This window comes from Cynocephalus volans, chromosome 2 (genome assembly GCF_027409185.1).
Source record: "Cynocephalus volans isolate mCynVol1 chromosome 2, mCynVol1.pri, whole genome shotgun sequence".
Taxonomy (NCBI): domain Eukaryota; kingdom Metazoa; phylum Chordata; class Mammalia; order Dermoptera; family Cynocephalidae; genus Cynocephalus; species Cynocephalus volans.
Genome location: NC_084461.1, coordinates 59,375,140 through 59,394,592, shown reverse-complemented (window position 1 = coordinate 59,394,592; position 19,453 = coordinate 59,375,140). Strand labels below are relative to the sequence as shown.

Here is a 19,453-nt window from a genome sequence, read left to right as displayed (position 1 = left end):
AAATGAAAAAAATTTATTCAAGAAAATCTAATGGGGAGAATCTGTGGCATCTGAGCCACTATCTCCTCCCTCCCTTCCCCATCCCTAGCTCAGCCTGATGGAAACTTCATTCCTAGTGGGTACAGCCAAGGATACAGGGATCCCTCCTAGTGAGTGGGCCGAGAGTTTCTCCCTTTCTCCACCCAGCTTCTGCTCACACTATAGAGGCTCTATCAGAGCGGCACTGCCTACCCCCGAACTGCAATCTCCCTCACCCCAGCTCGTTAGTGGAGCAAAGGGTCTGCACTGGGAGAGGCAAGCTAAGATGATCAGAGGCTCCCTCTGCAGCTGAGCACCTACCCAGAATACTGGCTCAGAGATTTTGCCCATGGGGAGAGGCAATCCATAAGAATGAGAGCTCTAAAGCTCACCCGGAAGGATCTGACTTTATTTGAACATAGTATGGGGAAGTTTGAGCCTAAGGGCACTCCTAAAACCAGCACCTCTTAATTAAGAGCAACAAGCTGAACATAAGCCAACAAGTTTATCAAATAGGACAAAGGAAAGAGACAGCTAAGAAGAGCCCTCCTGGATTCTAAATACACCTCAGTGACTGGCATCTAAGCTTATACCTGCCCCAAAGTAACTAGATCAGATTGTGGAGAAACTTTTGCCCCAGGGCTCTGTTGAAAATAATACAGGCACACCCTGTTTTATTGTACTTTGTATTACTGTGCTTCACAGATAATGGTTTTGTTTTCTTTTTATTTTTTTATTTTTTTTTTAATTTTTATTTATTTATTTTTTTTAAAAAGATGACCGGTAAGGGGATCTTAACCCTTGACTTGGTGTTGTCAGCACCACACTCAGCCAGTGAGCGAACCGGCCATCCGTATATGGGAACCGAACCCGGGGCCTTGGTGTTATCAGCACCGCACTCTACCGAGTGAGCCACGGGCCGGCCCCTTGTTTTCTTTTTACAAATTGAAGGTTTGTGGCAACCCTATGTTGAGCAAGCCTACTGGCACCATTTTTCCAACAGCATGTGCTCAGTTTGTCTGTGTCACATTCTGGTAATTCTTGCAATATTTCAAACTTTTTCATTATTATTATTTCTGTTATGATGATCTGTGACCAGTGATCTTTGTATTTGAACTATTGTAATTATTTTAGGGTGCCATTAACATATGCATAGAGGGCCAAGCCTGTGGCGCACTTGGGAGAGTGCGTGACGCTCCCGCCGCGGGTTCGGATCCTATATAGGTATGGCCGGTGCACTCACTGGCTGAGTGCCGGTCACGAAAAAGACAAAAAAAAAAAAACATATGCATAGAAGACAGCAAACTTAATCGATAAATGTATATATTCTGATTGTTCCACTGACCAGCTATCCCCATCTCTCCCCATCCTTGGGCCACTCTATTCCGTTACACAAAATAACACTGAAAGTAGGCCAATTAATAACCCTACAATTACCTCCAAGTGTTCAAGTGAAAGGAAGAATCATGTCTCTCACTTTAAATCAAAAGCTAGAAATGACTAAGCTTAGTGAGGAAGGCCTGTTGAAAGCTGAGACAGGCTAAAAGCTAAGCTTCTTTGTGCCAAACAGTTAGCCAAAGTGTGAATGCAAAGGAAAAGTTCTTGAAGGACTTTAAAAGTGCTACTCCAGGGCCATCTGGTTAGCTCGACTGGTTAGAACGCGGTGTTACATCGCCAAGGTCAACAGTTCAGATCCCCAAACAGGCCAGCTGCCAATAAATAAATAAATAAAAATGCTACTCCAGGGCCAATCCCATGGCTCACTCAGGAGAGTGCGGCGCTGGGAGCGCCGAGGCTGCGGGTTCGGAGCCTATATAGGGATGGCAGGTGTGCTCACTGGCTGAGCGCGGTGGCGGGCGACACCAAGCCAAGGGTTACGATCCCCTTACCAGTCACACACACACACACACAAAAACTACTCCCGAGTACACAAATGACAAGAAGGCAAAACAGCCTTATTACTGATATGGAGAAATTTTAGTGGTCCGGATAGAAGATCAAACCAGATAGAAGATCAAACCAGCCACAACACTCCCTTAAGCAAAAGCCTAATCCAGAGCAAGGCCCTAACTCTCTTCAATTCTATGAAGGCTGAGAGAGGTGAAGAAGCTGCAGAAGAAAAGTTTGAAGCTAGCAGAGGTTAGTTCATGAGGTATAAGGAAAGAAGCTGCTTTCATAACATAAAAGTGCAAGGTGAAGCAGCAAGACTGATGTAGAAGCTGCAGCAAGTTATCCAGAAGATCTAGTGCTAAGACTACTGATGAAGGTGGCTGAACAACAGATTTTCAGTGTAGATGAAAGAGCCTTTTATTAGAGGAAGATGTCATCTAGGACTTTCATAGCTAGAGAGAAGTCAACGCTTGCCCACAAAGTTTCAAAGGACAGGCTGACTCCTTCATTAGGGGCTAAAGCAACTAGTGACTTTAAGCTGAAGCCAATGCTCACTTACCATTCTGAAAATCCTAGGGCCCTTAAGAATTATGTTAAATCTACGCTGCCTGTGTTCTATAAATGGAGCAACAAAGTCTGACAGAACATCTGTTTACAGCATGGTTTACTGAATATTTCAAGCCCACTGTTGAGACCTACTGCTCAGTAAAAAATATTCCTTTCAAAACATTACCACTCACTGACAATGTACCTGGTCACCCAAGAGCTCTAATGGAGAGATATAAGACAATGAATGTTGTTTTCATGCCTGCTAACACAATATCCACTCTGCAGTCCATAGATCAAGGAGTCATTTTGACTTTCAAGTTTTAATTATTTAAGAAATACATTTTGCAAGGCTATAGCTGCCATAGATAGTGATTCTTCTGATCCAGGCAAAATAAATTGAAGACTTTCTAGAAAGCATTCACCACTCTAGATGTCATTAGGACATTCGTGATTTATGGGAGAATATCAAAATAGCAACAGCAACAGGAGTTTGGAAGAAGTTGATTCCAAAACTCATGGATGACTGAAGGGTTCAAGATTTCAGTTGAGGAAACTGCAGATGTGGTGGAAACAGCAAGAGAACTAGAATTAGAAATGGAGTTTCAAGATGTGACTGAATTGCTGTAATCTCATGATAAAACTAACTGATGAGGAGTTGCTTCTTATGCATTAACAAAGAAAGTGGTTTCCTGAGATGGAATGCTGTGAACACTGTTGAATGACAACAAAGGATTTAGATTATTACATCAACTTAGTTGATAAAGGAGCAGCAGGGTTTGAGAGGATTGACTCCAATTTTGAAAGAAGTTCTACTGTGGGGAGACTGCATCGCACGCTACAGAGAAATTGTGAAAGGAAGAGTGAATTGATGCAGCACAATTCATTGTTGTTTTATTTTAAGAAATTGCCACAGCCACCCAACCTCCACCCACCTCCCTGAGCAGTCAGCAGCCATCAACATGGAGGAAAGACCCTCCACCAGCAAAGATTGCGACTCACTGAAAACTCACATGATGATTAGCATTTTTTAGCAATAATGTATTTTTCAATTAAGGTATGTACATTTTTTTAGACATAATGCTATTGCACTTAATAGACTATAGTACAATGTAAACATAACTTTTATATGTACTGCAAAACCAAAACATCTGTGTGACTTGCTTTACTGCAATATTCACTTTATTGCAGTGGTCTGGAACTGAACCCACAGTATCTCCAAGGTATGCCTGTAGAGTAATCAGCCAGTAATTAGTGGAGTCCAACAGGTGGCTGTGATACCAAATTAGGCAAAGAGCTATACTGAAAAAACAGGGGAAAGAGACAGAGCTCTGCTAAAACCACCATCATTCCAAGGTGCCTGTAGGTATGCTCAAGGCTGAGCTCTCTGAGGAGTGACAAAGGCTCATGCTGCACAGGAAGACAAGATTCCATTAAAATAGTTTAGCCCAGTCACTAAACAAACAAAGGAGCACACAACAATAAAAAGCCCCAGAGATGGAGGAGGGGAATCAGTACCCAGAGTTGCTATAATACATTCTCCAAAATGCCCAGTTTTCAAAAAAAAATTATGAGATGTGAAGAAACTGTAAAGTGTGACCTATACACTGGAAAAAGGTGGCAAAAGAAACCGCCTTTGAGAGAGCCCACACATTAAATTTAACATAAAAAAGACTTCAAAGAAGCCATTATTAATATTTTTCAAAGAACAAAAGGAAACCATGCCTAAAGACGTAAAGAAAGCTATAATAACAATGTCTCACCAAAAAGAGAGTATTGATAAAGAGACGGAAATCATAAAAAAGGACCAAATAAAATTCTAGAGTTGAAAAGTATAACCAACATGAGGGTTCAACCGTAGATGTGAACAGGCAGAAGAAAAAACAAGCAAACTTGGACATAAAATGATAGAGGTTACACAACCAAAAATAGAGAGCAAATAGAATAAAAATGAACAAAGTCTCAGAAAAACGTGGGACACTTTAAAGCATACCAACATACCCTAATGAAGGAATAGAAGGAAAAGGACTGAAAGAATGGAGCAGAAAAAAAAAATATATATATATATATTTTTTTCTTTTTCGTGACCGGCACTCAGCCAGTGAGTGCACCGGCCATTCCTATATAGGATCCGAACCTGCGGCCGCTGGGAGTGTCGCCGCGCTCCCAGCGCCGCACCCTCCCGAGCGCGCCACAGGCTCGGCCCAGAAAAAATATTTTAAAAAATAATAGCTGAAAATGACACAGTAAGTAAGAGTGAAAGAAACAGGGTAAAAATTGGTAATAAAAAGAAAAGCCAAAACATCCTACTTTTGACTAAAATTTATAAACCTCTTAACACTTTGATACTTACTTTTAAAAAAATCCACTACACAATTGGAACTTTTAATTTTTAAAAATTCACATAAAATTATGTGTTTACTGTCTACAAGTATCATTTTAAGGCTGGCCAGTCAGCTCACTTGATTAGAGCATGGTGCTGATAACACAAAGGTCAAGGGTTTGGATCCCCTTACAGGCCACCCGCCCAAACCAAAACAAAACAAACAAAATATTGTTTTAAAGTAGATATACATTATGGAACTCTAGCTAATTAACAAATGCATTACCTCACATATCATTTTTGTGTTGAGAACACTTTACATATACTCTCAACATTTTTCAAGAACACTATATACTCTATTGTTAGCTATAGTTATGATGTTAAAAAATAAATCTCTTGAATTTATTCCCATCTAACTGAAATTTTGCATCCTTTGACCAACATCTGCCCAATCCTTGCCCCACCCTGCTAACTACCCTAGGCCCTGGTAACCACTATTCTACTTTTTACTACTATGAGATCAACTTTTTTAGATTCCACACAGGAGTGAGATTATGTAGTATTTGTCTTTCTGTGCCTGGTTTATCTCACTTAACATAATGTTCCCCAACTTTATCCATGTTCTTGCAAATGGCATGACTTCCTTCTTTTTTTTTTATAGCAGAATAGTACTCCATCAAGTATATACACATTTTCTTTATCCAGTCATCCACTGATGGACACTAAAGTTCTTTCTGTAACTTGGCCATTGTGAATAGTGCTGCAATAAACAAGGTAGTGCAGATAATCTCTTTAACATACTGATAGCCTTGCCTTTGGATATATACCCAGTGGTGGGATTCTTGGACTGATATACCCAGTGGTGGGATTCTTGGACTGAATTGTAGTTCTTATTTTTAATTTTTTGAGGAACCTCCACACTTTTCCATAACTAGGCTGTACTAATTTACATTCTGACCAACAGTGTGTGAGTTCCCTTTTCCGCACATCCTTGCGAACAGTTGCTCTCTTTTGTCTTTCTGATAACAGCCATTCTAACAGGTGTGAGGTAATATCTCACTGTGGTTTTAATTTGCATTTCCCTGATGATTAGTGATGCTGAGCATTTTTTCACATACCTGTTGGCCATTTGCCCATTTTTAAAATTGGTATAGGGTAAATGCTGGACATAGCCCTATTCTCCCCTCCCTGTGCTTACCAGAGTTCCTCCTCCCCCTTGGGAGACTAACCCTGGCCAAGGTAGTTACCCAAGGAAAGGCATGTCCCCTCTAAGAGAAACAGAGAGCTGGAGGGAACAGGAACCCTAAGTAAGTGAACTAGCACTCTGGTGTCAGGAGAGTAGTGAGTATATTAATTTATCTACTCAGCCAGATCTCCCATGCACCCTGAGTTATGTGAGTGGGGTGAGGGGCTGCATGTAAGCCTAAAAATGATTTACACTCCTACTCTGGTCTGTTCAATATATAACTGGTGTATGTATCCCATTGCAGCGCAGATTTTCTGACTGACAGGCTGCTGTCAGTGACTTTGGCTGCCATCAGTGACTCTTGTTAGTTTAATAAACCAATGTCTCTACCCATTGAGCAACTGGGTGAATTTTTTGGAATAGGCAAACATTATACGAGTGCCCTCTTAGATCTGGGGCTCCTGCATTAGAATTGGATTATTTGTTTTCTTGCTATTGAGTAGAGTTCCTTAGATACTTTGGATGTTAACCCCTAATCAAATGTATAGTTTGCAAATATTTTCTCCCACTCCGTAGGTTGTCTGTTCACTGTGTTGATTATTTCTTTTGCTATACAGAAGATTTTTACTTTGATGTAATCCCATTTATCTATTTTTGCTTTTGTTGCCTACAATCAGGATTTTAAAATACACAGCTCTTTGATATGGAAAGTTAGTGTTGTGATCCTGGAATCTGAATTTTTAACTAGTGGATAAAATGATTTTCCAGATGATTCCAAACGTATGTAATCTAAATCAGTACCCCTCAAATTCCTCATGCATAAGAATCGCCGAGAGAATCTTATTAAAGTACAGATTTATTCAGCAGGTCTTGAGTGAGGCCTGAGATTCTGCATTTCTCACAGGCTTCAGGTGATGATGCTCCTGGTCCAAGGAGACCCTTCCTAATCTGATTCTTGGTCCCACAGCAAGAGTGGGAATGTAGAAGATCGCTGGCTGAGCCTATGTGAGTTGGTGGCATTAGGGCTGGGACTGAAAGAACAACCTGCATTGTCTGGAAATGGATTATATACAGAGGAATTGAGTAAATAAGTATTTGCATTTAGGAAAATGGGAGATAGGTTTTTCATTGTTCAAAAAGGGAGGTACAAATATGGAAAGGGGTAAGGTTAGAATAAACTCTGTGGTGTTAAGACTGAAATTGAAGGTACTGCTGTAAACTCATGTTTTACACACACGCGCGCACGCGCGCCCTTCCTAGTTTTGTTCTGCTGAAAAAGCCTACTTCAACAGTAATGACCATACCTAGTGCCCAGATCCTACTTTCTAAATACCATTCCCTCTAAGGAATCAGAGCTCCTTGAGGTTTCTGATTTCAGGGCCGGGGCAGGGAAAGTAAAAAATGATATTGAAACATTTTGTTTCTGAAAAAAGTATTCAAAGAGGTAACAGGGACATAACAAAAGATACAGAGTTAGCTCACTGCAGCACCGACTAGTTAAATCTGGACAATTTGAGACCAAAATAAATGATGACAGCAAGGAACTACAATTAGAAAAATAGGAATCCAGAGTCCATACTAATATTAATGAATAAACAAATAAATAAATGAGTGGAAGAGAAGGCAAACTATACCTTCCAGTACAATTTACCAACACAAATACAGAAGAAATGATGGCATTTAAAAAACCACCATTTGTCAAGCATCACAGATTCAGGACATAATATTCAATGGATGCTATAAAAATGGGTGAAATTTTAACAAGACACAGGATATTTACATAGTCTCAGAGTATCTCCCCATAAAATACTTATTAACTTTACACTGAAAAACCTGAGAGATATCATCTACCAAACGATAAAAGTTAACTTCACCAGTAATGGGATAAACATCATATTCTCCAGACATGATGCACTGAGAAGAACACAGTATCACTTCTAGTTGATACTAGTATTCCTGCCAAAAATACACATCCTGAATCCAATCATGAGGAATCACCAGATAAACCCAAATTGAAGGATCACCTACACAGTAACTGTTGTATATGTTTCCAAAATGTCATGGACATCCAGACAAACTGGATATGTTTTTTAAAGAATTTTAAAAAATGTCATGGACAAAGAAAAACTAAGGAATTGAATTGGCCCACATCAAAGACTAAAGGGACATGGCAACTAAACAACTAAATACATTATGTGATTTTGCATTGGGTTTTTGAAAATCATTGGATTTTCAAGAAAGAAGAAAAAAGGAATAAAAAGCTGTTATTTTACAAAGGATATTATTAGGCCAACTAGCAAAATTTGAATGGGGTCTATAAAATAAAAGGTATTAGAATAGCAATGTTAATTTCCTCATGTTGATGTGCATACTGTGGTTATGTAGGAGAATGTCCTTGTTTTCAGGAAGTACAGACTGAAGTGTTTAACAATAATAGGATATCATGTCTGCAATTTGCTCAAACATGGTTCAGGAAAAAAATACATATATGTGTGTGCTTCTGTGTATAGAAAGAGAGAAAGAGAATATAAGTCAAATATGGCAAAAATTTAACACTGAAGAATCCTGGTGAAGGGTATACAAGAACTCTTGTACTATTCTTGCATCTTTTCTCTAAATTTGAAATTTTTTCAAAATAAAGTTAAAAAACTAGTGTAACCTTAAAAAAAATTGGCAAGGATAGGGAAATCTTTGGATTATGACCCACCGGTTAATCATGTCCACTACCCAAGTTATCCCACTTTTGCCTATGAATATACATTTTAAAAACTTCAAGTACCAATACTCACAAAAGTCATAAGATGAAACTATTGTATTAAAGCAGACATTTACTCTATAATCCTCTCATCTGATCACTTATAAGGTAAACTCTGTGGTAGATTACCAATATTTTAAATATTACATAAATTCTCTTTTCTATCTTGAAGATCAGCAACACAAACATGTAACTGTTAATAAAATGTGGCTCTTAAAATACACATTAAAAAAGAGAAACAACTGGTAGAAAAATTAATAAAGTTCATAAAAAGGCAGATCTCAGGAGAGGTAATGTGCAAGTGTGCACTGAGACAGGTATACTAATGTTGCTTGTAGCATTATTTATAATTTAAAAACCTGGAAATACAATCTAAATTTACTATTAATGGACATCATTTGTAATACTGAAATCAACCAAAATATACATCAATAAGGCTAAATAAAATTATATATTTTGAAAAAAAGAGACTTAAATATACTTTATTTAGCATTGATGCTTTGACATTAACTCATAAAATATGGAAGGCTATCCATGGTAAGTGACATACATAAATTAAAGCTTTTCTCATTCTGTATGTTTCTATATGCGCGCACGCACACACACACGCGCACGAAGTCTGGAAGAATTTGCACTAACCTGCCAAAAGCAACCTTACAATTTTTACTTTATATACTTCTGTATTTTTTTTTTTAAACAAAAAGTATGCATTAATTCTGGATCAAAAAATAAAGAAAAAGGAAAAAACTCATCTTACTACTACACAGCAATGAGCTGACCCACAAAAAATACTGATATCAAGCACTTCTTGGGGAAAAGAAAAATCCATGTTATTACCTTGATTTCTCATTGGAATGGTTAGCAGAGCAAGGTATGGCAACAACTGAGTTTGGAGGCACAAAGCTGGTAGGCAGAAGTCAGAAAAAAGTGCTTTTGCTGTCAGGCAGTTTTCCCGATACTACATAGAAAAGAAAAAAAAAAAAAGAAAAGTAAAAAATTTGGTTAATGTATTCCTAGAAAAACTAAGTTTATTATTACATCACAACTTGTGTGGGTTTATATACAACAAATGTATTTTAAAGGGTTTATCTCATTATTCCTTTATACTTTTCCTAGCATTATCTAATAAAGCACTATGCCTATACAACTACTTCATATTTGACTTAAGAATTTTTTAAAAAGAGGCATACTGTATAAGAAAAACAAACTTAAAAATCAAAAGAATTTTGTTTGAGCATACACACATCACAAAGTACATGAGAATACTCTTTCTCTGTGAAATAAGAATAATCACTGCTTTCAAGGAGCTTACGGTCTTAGATAATTCATAAGTAGCTATATGCAAAATTAATATACGTGTTATAAAGAGTAAAGCAAGACAAGAAGGGACGTAAATTTCTTTAAAGTCTTAAAACTCTCTAAGAAATCTGTTGGAAAAAATTTCTTAGCTAATGAATTATAGGATGATCATACTTAGCCATATGATTTTAGAACTGGAAGACATCTTATAGATGACCCAATACAGGGGTCACAAACTCAGATATTACAGCAGTCAGGCAGGTAATATAAGTGAGTGGACCAGCTGGAGACAGTACTGTCTAGTACTCGTGTCTCAAAGCGGCAGATGCTACTTGGCTTGAGCTGACTGCTGCCATGTAGAAGTATGAGCCAGTGTTACCTCACCTTCCATTTTTTTTTTAAAGAGATTTCAGAAATTCTGAAGCCAGAAATTCATATGAGTTTGAATTATTATATTAATTTTTAAAGACTGGCAATTAATTTTTAAAAATCTGTTGTATATGTCGTATTCAACTCATGGGCCACCCATTTTCAGCCTCTAAATAATTCAATCTTTTACAGTGATAGCTGTGGAGACTTAAGAGCAAATTAAGTGAAATAATTTGTCTAGATGGTTAGAGGCAAAGTCAGTATTTCTTTTCTTTTCTTTTTTATTGATTTGTTTATTGAGTTTATTTAAATTGATGAACATAGTATATATTTATGGTGTAGAACATGATGTTTTGAAATACATATACACAGTGGAATGGCTAAACTGAAGTAACTTACATATGCATAACCTCACATATTTATCATTTTTTAATGGTAAGATCACTTAAAATCTACTCTTAGGGATTTTCAAGTATATAATACATTGTTATTAACTACAGTCTACCATGTTGTACTTGTACAATATCTCTCTTGAACTTATTCCTCCTGTGTAAATGAAATTTTGTATACCAGGGTTTATTTTTAATTAAAATTAAAATATAACTATACTTTGATTCCAATAAAAGTGCTTTTTTTTTTAGTGCTTTTTCCCTCAAAAAAATGTCTAAGCATAAGAAGATTGCTCTCTACATATTTTATCCTAATTCTAAGAAAATCGTGGGCCTTAGCAACTATTTTACCGAAGACAAACCATCATTTTTCTTTTACTTAAAAAAAAAAAAAAACAGTTTTATTGAGATATAATTCACATATCATAAATTCACCTACCGAAAGTGTACAATTCTTTTTTTACCTTTTTACTTATTAGAAACCACTGGGGTTTGTGCAAGGGTCGAAAACTGGATCCTCCCCCTTGGCAATGAGCAAATCCTCGGGCTTTGTTGGAATGTATCACACCTCTTGTGGCTATAGATGTACTATATTCCCTGAGTAAAGAACGTATCTGACAAATGAGACAAGATGTGAAATAAAGAAAATAAGAGATTTATAAAATAGTTATCACTGGTACTACTAACACATAAAAAAAGATTATTTCATTTCTATATGTTCACTTTTTTCTTTTTTTTAAATTAATTTTTTTATTATACATACATGTGGGGTACAATGTTGATTTTCAAAAACTGTGTACAGTGTGTATATATTCACTTTTTTCAACACCATCACCCTAAAAATAATAGTGCTACAAAATTATTCAAGGAAAATTCAATTGAGACAAAACAATCAAACGTAGTGTATGAACTCTAATTGGCTGTTGGATGGGGGTGGGGGAAACAACTTTAAATACATTTTTGAGGCAAATGGGGAACTCAGAATAGGAACAATATATTACCAAATCAATGTTAACTTTCTTAGGTGTAATAATGCTATTGTGGTTGTAATAAAACAATGTCCTTATGCAGGCATGTGTAAGTGCTGTGTTATGATGTTTCAATTACTTTCTAATTATTCAGCAATGTTAAGTCATTAAGAAGAAATACAAATTTTATAGTGAATAATTCCAAATATGTAAAAAAATAAAAATAAAAACTAGCAGAGGGCTGGCCAGTTAGCTCACGTGGTTAGAGCAAGGTGCTGACAACACCAAGGTCAAGGGTCTGGATCCCCAAATAGGTCAGCCACCAAAAAAAAAACCTAGCAGAAAGTACAGCAAGATGTATAGTTCTTTCCTTTCTATCTAATTTTCAATGGTTATCAAATTTTCTAAGTATATATTAATTTTAAAATATGAAAATAACTTCAGAAAAAATTAATGCTATATTAACCAGAAAAAACAGATTAACTACTGAAGCTTCAGAACAAACACTAGGCTGGATGAATTAATCGCAGCATAGTTATTGAGAAGAGTCATGTAAAATACTGTTTTTACATGTAAAAACAGTAAACTTTCTTTTATCAATTCAGAGGAAATACTCATAAACGAAAACATTTAAGTCAAATGGTCTTACGTTCCAGTCACTACTGAGGATATCTGCAAAACTCAGAAATTCAGTGGCTCTCACAAGATCATCTACTTCGGTGAAGAAATCTATGTAGTTTTGATGAAGATATAAATTAAATAACTCTCCTGGCATGTGTGACATTTCTACTACTTCCTATAAAAAGAGGCATATATATATAATTTTAGCAAAACTGTATTGGTCAGATTATACACTGACACAAATAACATATAATACATCCTTTAAACAGTATTAAGTATTATTAAAGACCTTACCTCAGGTTGAACAAGTAATGTATCCCGTTCATACTCTGATAAATGAGGAGGCAACCGAGGTGAGTCTAATTCTGTTAAAGATGCTCCTATAAAAAAATTTCTGTAATTATTAAAGATAATACCATCTTTGTAATTATATAGCACTTCTTATTTGAAGATTTTCAACACTTTAGACACATAATGCCAAAATACCAATTAAGCTGTTAAAAATAAAAACAAAAACAACAAAATACCTGGAAGCTTATGTGAGGTTCCTATTTTATCATTATTAGCAGGAACTAAATTTAGAATTCTGATGCCTGGATTATGGCTTTTCTAGGCTTAAAATATTCCATTTCTCAATGCACTCCCCATTTCTCCTTTTCCAGCTCTGCATTATCATTTCAGTATAGTTCACTGTTCTATTTACTATATGTAGGAAGGTACTGCTCTCTGCATGAGAGAATGGGAACCACATTCCCTAATGCAAAAAATTACAAATGAATGTTGGGGAGGAAAAAAAAAAAGGTGAAAAGAAAAGAATCACATGGGAATGGTCACTGAGGTTCAGAGATAAGAGGATCCAGGGACAGAAGAGTGTCTTCGCTGCCACTTAAGTGATGCCCATTTCATTTTCCTCAGGTGGCTTGAAGATTTCCATCTACAATTCCCAATGTTCTTCCTTCAGGATCGTAAAACTGAAAACACGTATTTACTACATAAGGAACAAGAGCTTGGAATTTTATTAAAAGGAGAAATAATTTGGGAGATTGGAGATGGGTAATAGGGGGTAGAGGAACTGAGGGAGAGCAGGAATCAAAGACTACAGGTGGCAAAGCACATCTGTCTGGGGAGATAGCAAGCCAATGAAGAGTACAGAGAAATGTAAGAGGGCTGAAAGAAACCTTAAGCTACCTGGCAATTTGTCTAGGGCTCTAGTGGCTAGAGCCCAGTGCTAAGAGGGCTTAGGGCTACCAACACTTGCCACTAAAAGTCTAGATGGACTGATGTCTTCTTACCTTCAGTAAACTATAATCTTAAAGATTTACAGACATGGATATGACCTACAGTAGTCCGTTTCTCTTTAATCCTGCTCATAGACAGAAAATACTCTAAATACATTTTCCTGCTATGTTTTAGGCCTTGCCAAACAGTATCTGACCTAGCCCTATCTCTTTCTTGTAAAAGAATCAAATAACATGACATTTTAAAAAATGTGGTATTTTATTTCTATTGTAAGACTAATACCCAACAGATTAAAAAAATGTATAAAATTTCTTACTTTTACAATATAGAATTTTTCCCAAAGCTCTGAAGAGAAAGAGAGAAACATCTTTGCCACCAATAGCTTGGACCTCTTGATTTTCAAAAATCCTATCGGGTTTTTTTCTTCGTTTTGATTTTGACAGTGCAGCATCTGATTTTAACGACACTCCTTTTTTCCTTGGCCAAAAATTGTTCTCTCCTAAATAATATACACCCAAGTGACAATATTTAAAATAAAGTTAAAATATGAAAATTAAAACAAAGAAAATATACAGTTACACTAAATATTCCAATTAAAATATATTTTTCTAATAAACAATAATTATAATATACATGAACTGAATGAGAGTCCTCTTTGGGTTACTAACACTATTAAAAAGGAATAAAATGTTACTTAAAAGTATCTCATGACACAGATTTCAAATTTTCACACACACACAATGGCAAACTAATATAGTCCTATCATCTTGGTTTCTCATTGTGTTATGTGCAGAGTACTGTTCTTGGCTCATGATACATACTAATTTAGTCCTCATAACAACCCTATGAGGGGAGAACTATTACTACACTAATTTAAAAAATGAGATATAAAGAGGTTAAATAACTGGCTCAAGGACATCAGTGAGTAAGTGATTTGAATTTAGGCAGTCTGCTTCTATAATCTATGCTTAATAACTATGCTTTATTACCTCTCTACTGATTTTGGCAGTCCCCAATTTATGAATGTGCCTGTGTTCAAATTTCATTTGTAAGTCTACTGTTTAAAACTCAGAATGCAAGGGCCGGCCCGTGGCTCACTAGGGAGAGTATGGTGCTGATAACACCAAGGCCGCGGGTTCAGATCCCTTATAGGGATGGCAGGGTAGCTCACTTGGGAGAGTGTGGTGCTGACAACACCAAGTCAAAGGTTAAGATCCCCTTACCAGTCATCTTTTAAAAAACAAAACAAAACAAAACAAAACTCATAATGCGTGACTTAAAAGCAGCCTCGAATAGCAGAAAGAACACAGGATCTGGACTTGAATCATAGTATTGTCTATCTCATTAGGTTATTCTGAAATTAAATGAAAAAACATACAATTGTTAACACAGTTCCTGGCCTGCTCAAAAATTCTTATTTTCTTTCCTTTAAAATTTCTGTTATTAATGTTATAAATAGCAGTTAGGATCTCTAACTGGCGCACTTCAGCATTCCTAACTTATAATTCCAGTACTGAACCTAAGCACCATTTACATTTATGTTTCCAAAGAATGAGCAGAATTCTGGGTTTAGTTGTTACAGAGGCTGCCTATGCCTTTACAGTTATTTTGAAAAACAAAGACGCAAAATAAATGAACAGGTTACTCTCGTGGGCAGAAACACTAGGATTTCAGGTAGAACTTGAGAACTCCAAAAATGGCTTTTATTTCTTCAGGGTCAAATCATCAGTGTTAAGCATCAAGTAAATAGCTTGCTAAATGCTTTCTGATAAGGACTGTGCAGTGAACTATGATCATCAGAGTAAAAATATAACTCACTGTCTTAAGTGGAGCTATCTTTTTATTATACCATGGCTCTTTACCCTTTTTACATATTAATGAGGGGAAATTAATTGAACATATCATATAAATTATTACCTGGGTCAATCACAGTCCCAAAATATTTAATGGAAAATCCCAGGTATAAACACTACATGTTTTTTTTTTTTATTCTTTTTTTTTTTTTTTTAAGGTGACCAGTAAGGGGATCTTAACCCTTGACTTGGTGTTGTCAGCACCACACTCACCCAGCGAGCCAACCGGCCATCCCCATACAGGATCCGAACCCGTGGCCTTGGTGCTATCAGCACCACACTCTCCCGAGTGAGCCACGGGCCGGCCCTAAACACTACATGTTTTAAATTGCACGCTGTTCTGAGTAGCATGATGAAATCTCATGCTGTCTTGCCTGGGATGTGAACCATCCCTTTGCTCAGCATCTCCATGCTGTAGACACTCCCCGCCCATTAGTCACTTAGTAACCACCTCGGTTTTCAGAGCGACTGTCATGGTATCACAGTGCTTGTGTTTTAAGTAACCCTTATTTTACTTAATAATGACCCCAAAGTGCAAGAGTAATGATGCTGACATATTGTTGTAATTGTTTTATTTTATTGTTAGTTATTGTTGTTAATCTCTTACTGTGCCTAACTGATAAATTAAACTTTATCATTGGTATGTATATATAGAAAAAAAACATGGCATACATATACAGAGTGGTTTCAGGCATCCACTGGGGGTCTTGAAACACATCCCCTACAGATAAGAGGGGACTGCTGTACCAATTATAAGTTAAAATATGTTTAGTTTGATTTTATTTCATGAATTATTAGGAGAAAGTTAGTCACCTATATAATGCTCTATGAATGTATCTTTCATAGTTACCTTTTGAAGAAGAAAACTGGAGGCTGTTTATTGCACTTCTGATATCACCAGAACATCCTTGACAGAGCAACTCTAGAGAAGTTTTATCAGGGATCATAATTTTTCCTCCATTCTAAAATGAGAATATTAAATTTAAAAACTCTTTTGTTTCACATATTAAAAAAACACCCAAACACATTTTTTACAACTTAATAGAAGTAAATTAGATTCTTTTTAACTTGAATGCTAAAAAGCCTCCACACCTATTAAGGGTACAAGTGTAAATGACTTATCATAGTGTAAGGTAAAATTTCAGGAATATTAAATATTGTTTTACATTTTTACTTTGACCAAGCTATATATAGTCTGAAGTTCTTGCTCTCTTTCTCACTATACATACAAACACATATATAAACATATGTATGTACACACGGACCTCAAAACACAGTAAGAGGAGACTTCAAAAAGTCCATAGAAAGATTCGTATTATTTTTTAATTATATTTTTCCATGAACTTTTTGAAGTATTCTTGTATAATGTGATAAAATTAAATACTCAAAAAAATCTGACAATAAAAAAAAAAGAATTAAAAAAGGGCTGGCTGGATAGCTTAGCTGGTTAGAGTGTGGTGACACTGACGTCATGGGTTCAGATCCCTGGACCAGCCAGCTGCCATAAAAAAAAAAAAATTAAAAATCTGACAAATCTATGAAATTTACATAAAAATCCCGTACACTGGGGTTTCAATATATTACTACCGTCTGTTGAGCATTAAAAAGCCACAATTTCATCAACTCATATTTAAAGCCTAAGTTTCATACAGATGTTTAAGATATATGTCTATATTTTTAAAAGATATTTATGTAAATTCAAATACATGGTTGTCGGGCCTTAAAAACTAAAGCCACCTTCAGTGACATTACAAGTGGTGCCATTATGGGCCCACAAGGGCGTATTAACGTGGCAGCCTAAGATGGTGCCAGGAGGAAGTAGGGTGGGAGTGTCTGCTGGAACCTTGCCTTAGCCCTTATTGACCAAATACGCACTTCCGCGCTCGTGAACACTGCGTGATTGCAATAGCTAGGCATTGAGACAGGATGCATGCTCTCCTAACCTTTAAGCTGATTGGAGGATGTAAAAACCTCCCTTCCCCATTTGCCTTTAAAAGCAAGTGCAAGTGCTTGTGGGCCGAGCCCGTGGCGCACTCGGGAGAGTGCGGCGCTGGAAGTGCCATGATGCTCCCGCCACGGGTTCGGATCCGATATAGGAATGGCCGGTGCACTCACTGGCTGAGTGCCGGTCACGAAAAAGTCGAAGAAAAAAAAAAAAAAAAAAGCAAGTGCTTGTGTGATGATAAATGGAACTGCTCGACAGAACCCCTGGCGCGTCTGAGTGTCCTTTAACAGGCCGGTTGGGGCTGGTGGCTGTGCTCACCTCTCTTCACAGCTCTCTTCCCCCGTCTCCTCCCAATGGGGACCGGAGAGAAAGAGGAATCCGGGCAATTCGCTCGCCCACCAGAAGGGACACCAAGGGAGGACTGATAATGAGGCTAGGGCTATTCCGGCCAGCCAGTGGCTGACCCAACACATGGTAGTACGAATGTAAGGCAAGATGAATTTATCTACCTCCCTCTCTGCTCATAAACTCCTGATGGTTTACCACAAGGTGATTTAAGTTTAATTCATGTGACTCATCTGATTTCAGATACAGTAAAATTGATTATACAGAAAAACAGTACTGTAATACAATCCTTCAATATATATATTTATTTTAACTTACTAACCAAAGCTGTTTCAAAAGTTCTTTATGAAAGTTACCGTCCTCTGTTAGTCACTCCAAATCCCAAACTTCGTCACAAGTATTAACATTTTACTGAGTACATTTCCAGATTACTTTTTGTGCACATAAAAGTATACACAGTATCTACAAGTGTATACAGACATATAGAGCTTAGTTTTTAAACATATGTGGGATTGTATTTTATGTATTATTCTATGACTTTTTTTTTTTTTTTTTTTGCTTAATACTATACTTGGTGATATTTCTGTCAGTACCTTTAAATCTATTTCGTTTTTGGGCTGGCCAATTAGCCCATGGGAGAGTGTGGTGCTGACAACACCAAGGTCAAAGGTTCAGATCCCCATACCAACCAACCACCAAAAAATAAAAAAAGAAAAACAAAAATGTATTTCACGAAAAAAAAAAGTTATGGTCCATAATTTAACTATTTCCCCCAATGAAGGGATGTTTACATTGTTTCCAATTTTTTTCACCATTACATACATACATACACACACACACACAATACATACACATATGTAAATATATATTTCTTTTCCAACACATGTAAAAAAGTTCATGAAAAGATTTACATTATCCTTAATTCTATTTTTTCACAAAATTTTTGAAGTACTCATATTTCTGTAGTAGCAGAGTGCCCCCTAAAGTGTCTGTAACAAAAACCATTACTCTTCCTACTGATCATATGTGAGAGTACTCATTTTTCCATACCTTTGTTAATCCTGCTTATCAATCTTAAATTTTCTTCAATCTGATATGTGAAAAATGGTATCTGGTTTAAATATGAATTTCTCTGAACACCTCTCATGTTTACCAGCCATTTGTACATATATTGTGTACTGGCTTCTGTTCTTAGCCTCTTTTTAGTAGGCGTATTTTCACATATTTAGGTGTTAATGCTTTTTATCTGCTACATAAATTGCAAATATTTTCTTTCTTTCTCACACTTGTCTTTTTTTTTTTCCCCCATGATTGGCCGGTACCAATCATGCTTGTTTTTTAATTTTGTCTATAATGCCTCTGTTACTTCCTAAGCTTTTCATTTTCTGAAGTAAATCCATCAATTGTTCTTTTATGCTTTTACGTTTTTGTCTCTTACTTAGGAATTAGGAAGACTTTTATCATACCCCAAAGTCAGTATTTTTTCCTAATACTTTTCTAATTTTAATTTTTGTATTTAAACCTTTAATTCACCTGAAAATTATTTGTGTGTACAGTATGAAGTAAAGATGCAACCTTATGTTTTTCCATAAGTATATTCAATTATTCCAACACCACTTACTGACTATAACAGTCTAATTTTCCAAGTAATGTAAAGGGCCACCTCCATCATAGAGAAAATTCCCACTGACACAAATTGATCTATGT

The 19,453-nt window shown here is 36.4% G+C and overlaps 1 protein-coding gene across 5 annotated transcripts in view; it reads right to left on the bottom strand.

Annotated features, from left to right (window-relative positions):
• Positions 1 to 19,453, bottom strand: part of RAD17 (RAD17 checkpoint clamp loader component) — a 38,435-nt gene that overhangs the window by 2,925 nt on the left and 16,057 nt on the right. For 4 of the 5 annotated variants that reach the window (XM_063085376.1, XM_063085374.1, XM_063085373.1 and 1 more), the window contains 6 exons: positions 16,307 to 16,418; positions 13,920 to 14,102; positions 12,659 to 12,744; positions 12,393 to 12,539; positions 11,240 to 11,389; positions 9,556 to 9,676 (listed from right to left, as the gene is read on the bottom strand). In XM_063085376.1, coding sequence (XP_062941446.1) covers positions 9,556 to 9,676; positions 11,240 to 11,389; positions 12,393 to 12,539; positions 12,659 to 12,744; positions 13,920 to 14,102; positions 16,307 to 16,418 — 799 coding nt within the window. The remainder of the gene's footprint in view (positions 1 to 9,555; positions 9,677 to 11,239; positions 11,390 to 12,392; positions 12,540 to 12,658; positions 12,745 to 13,919; positions 14,103 to 16,306; positions 16,419 to 19,453) is intronic. The other variant, XM_063085377.1, reaches the window with a different exon arrangement.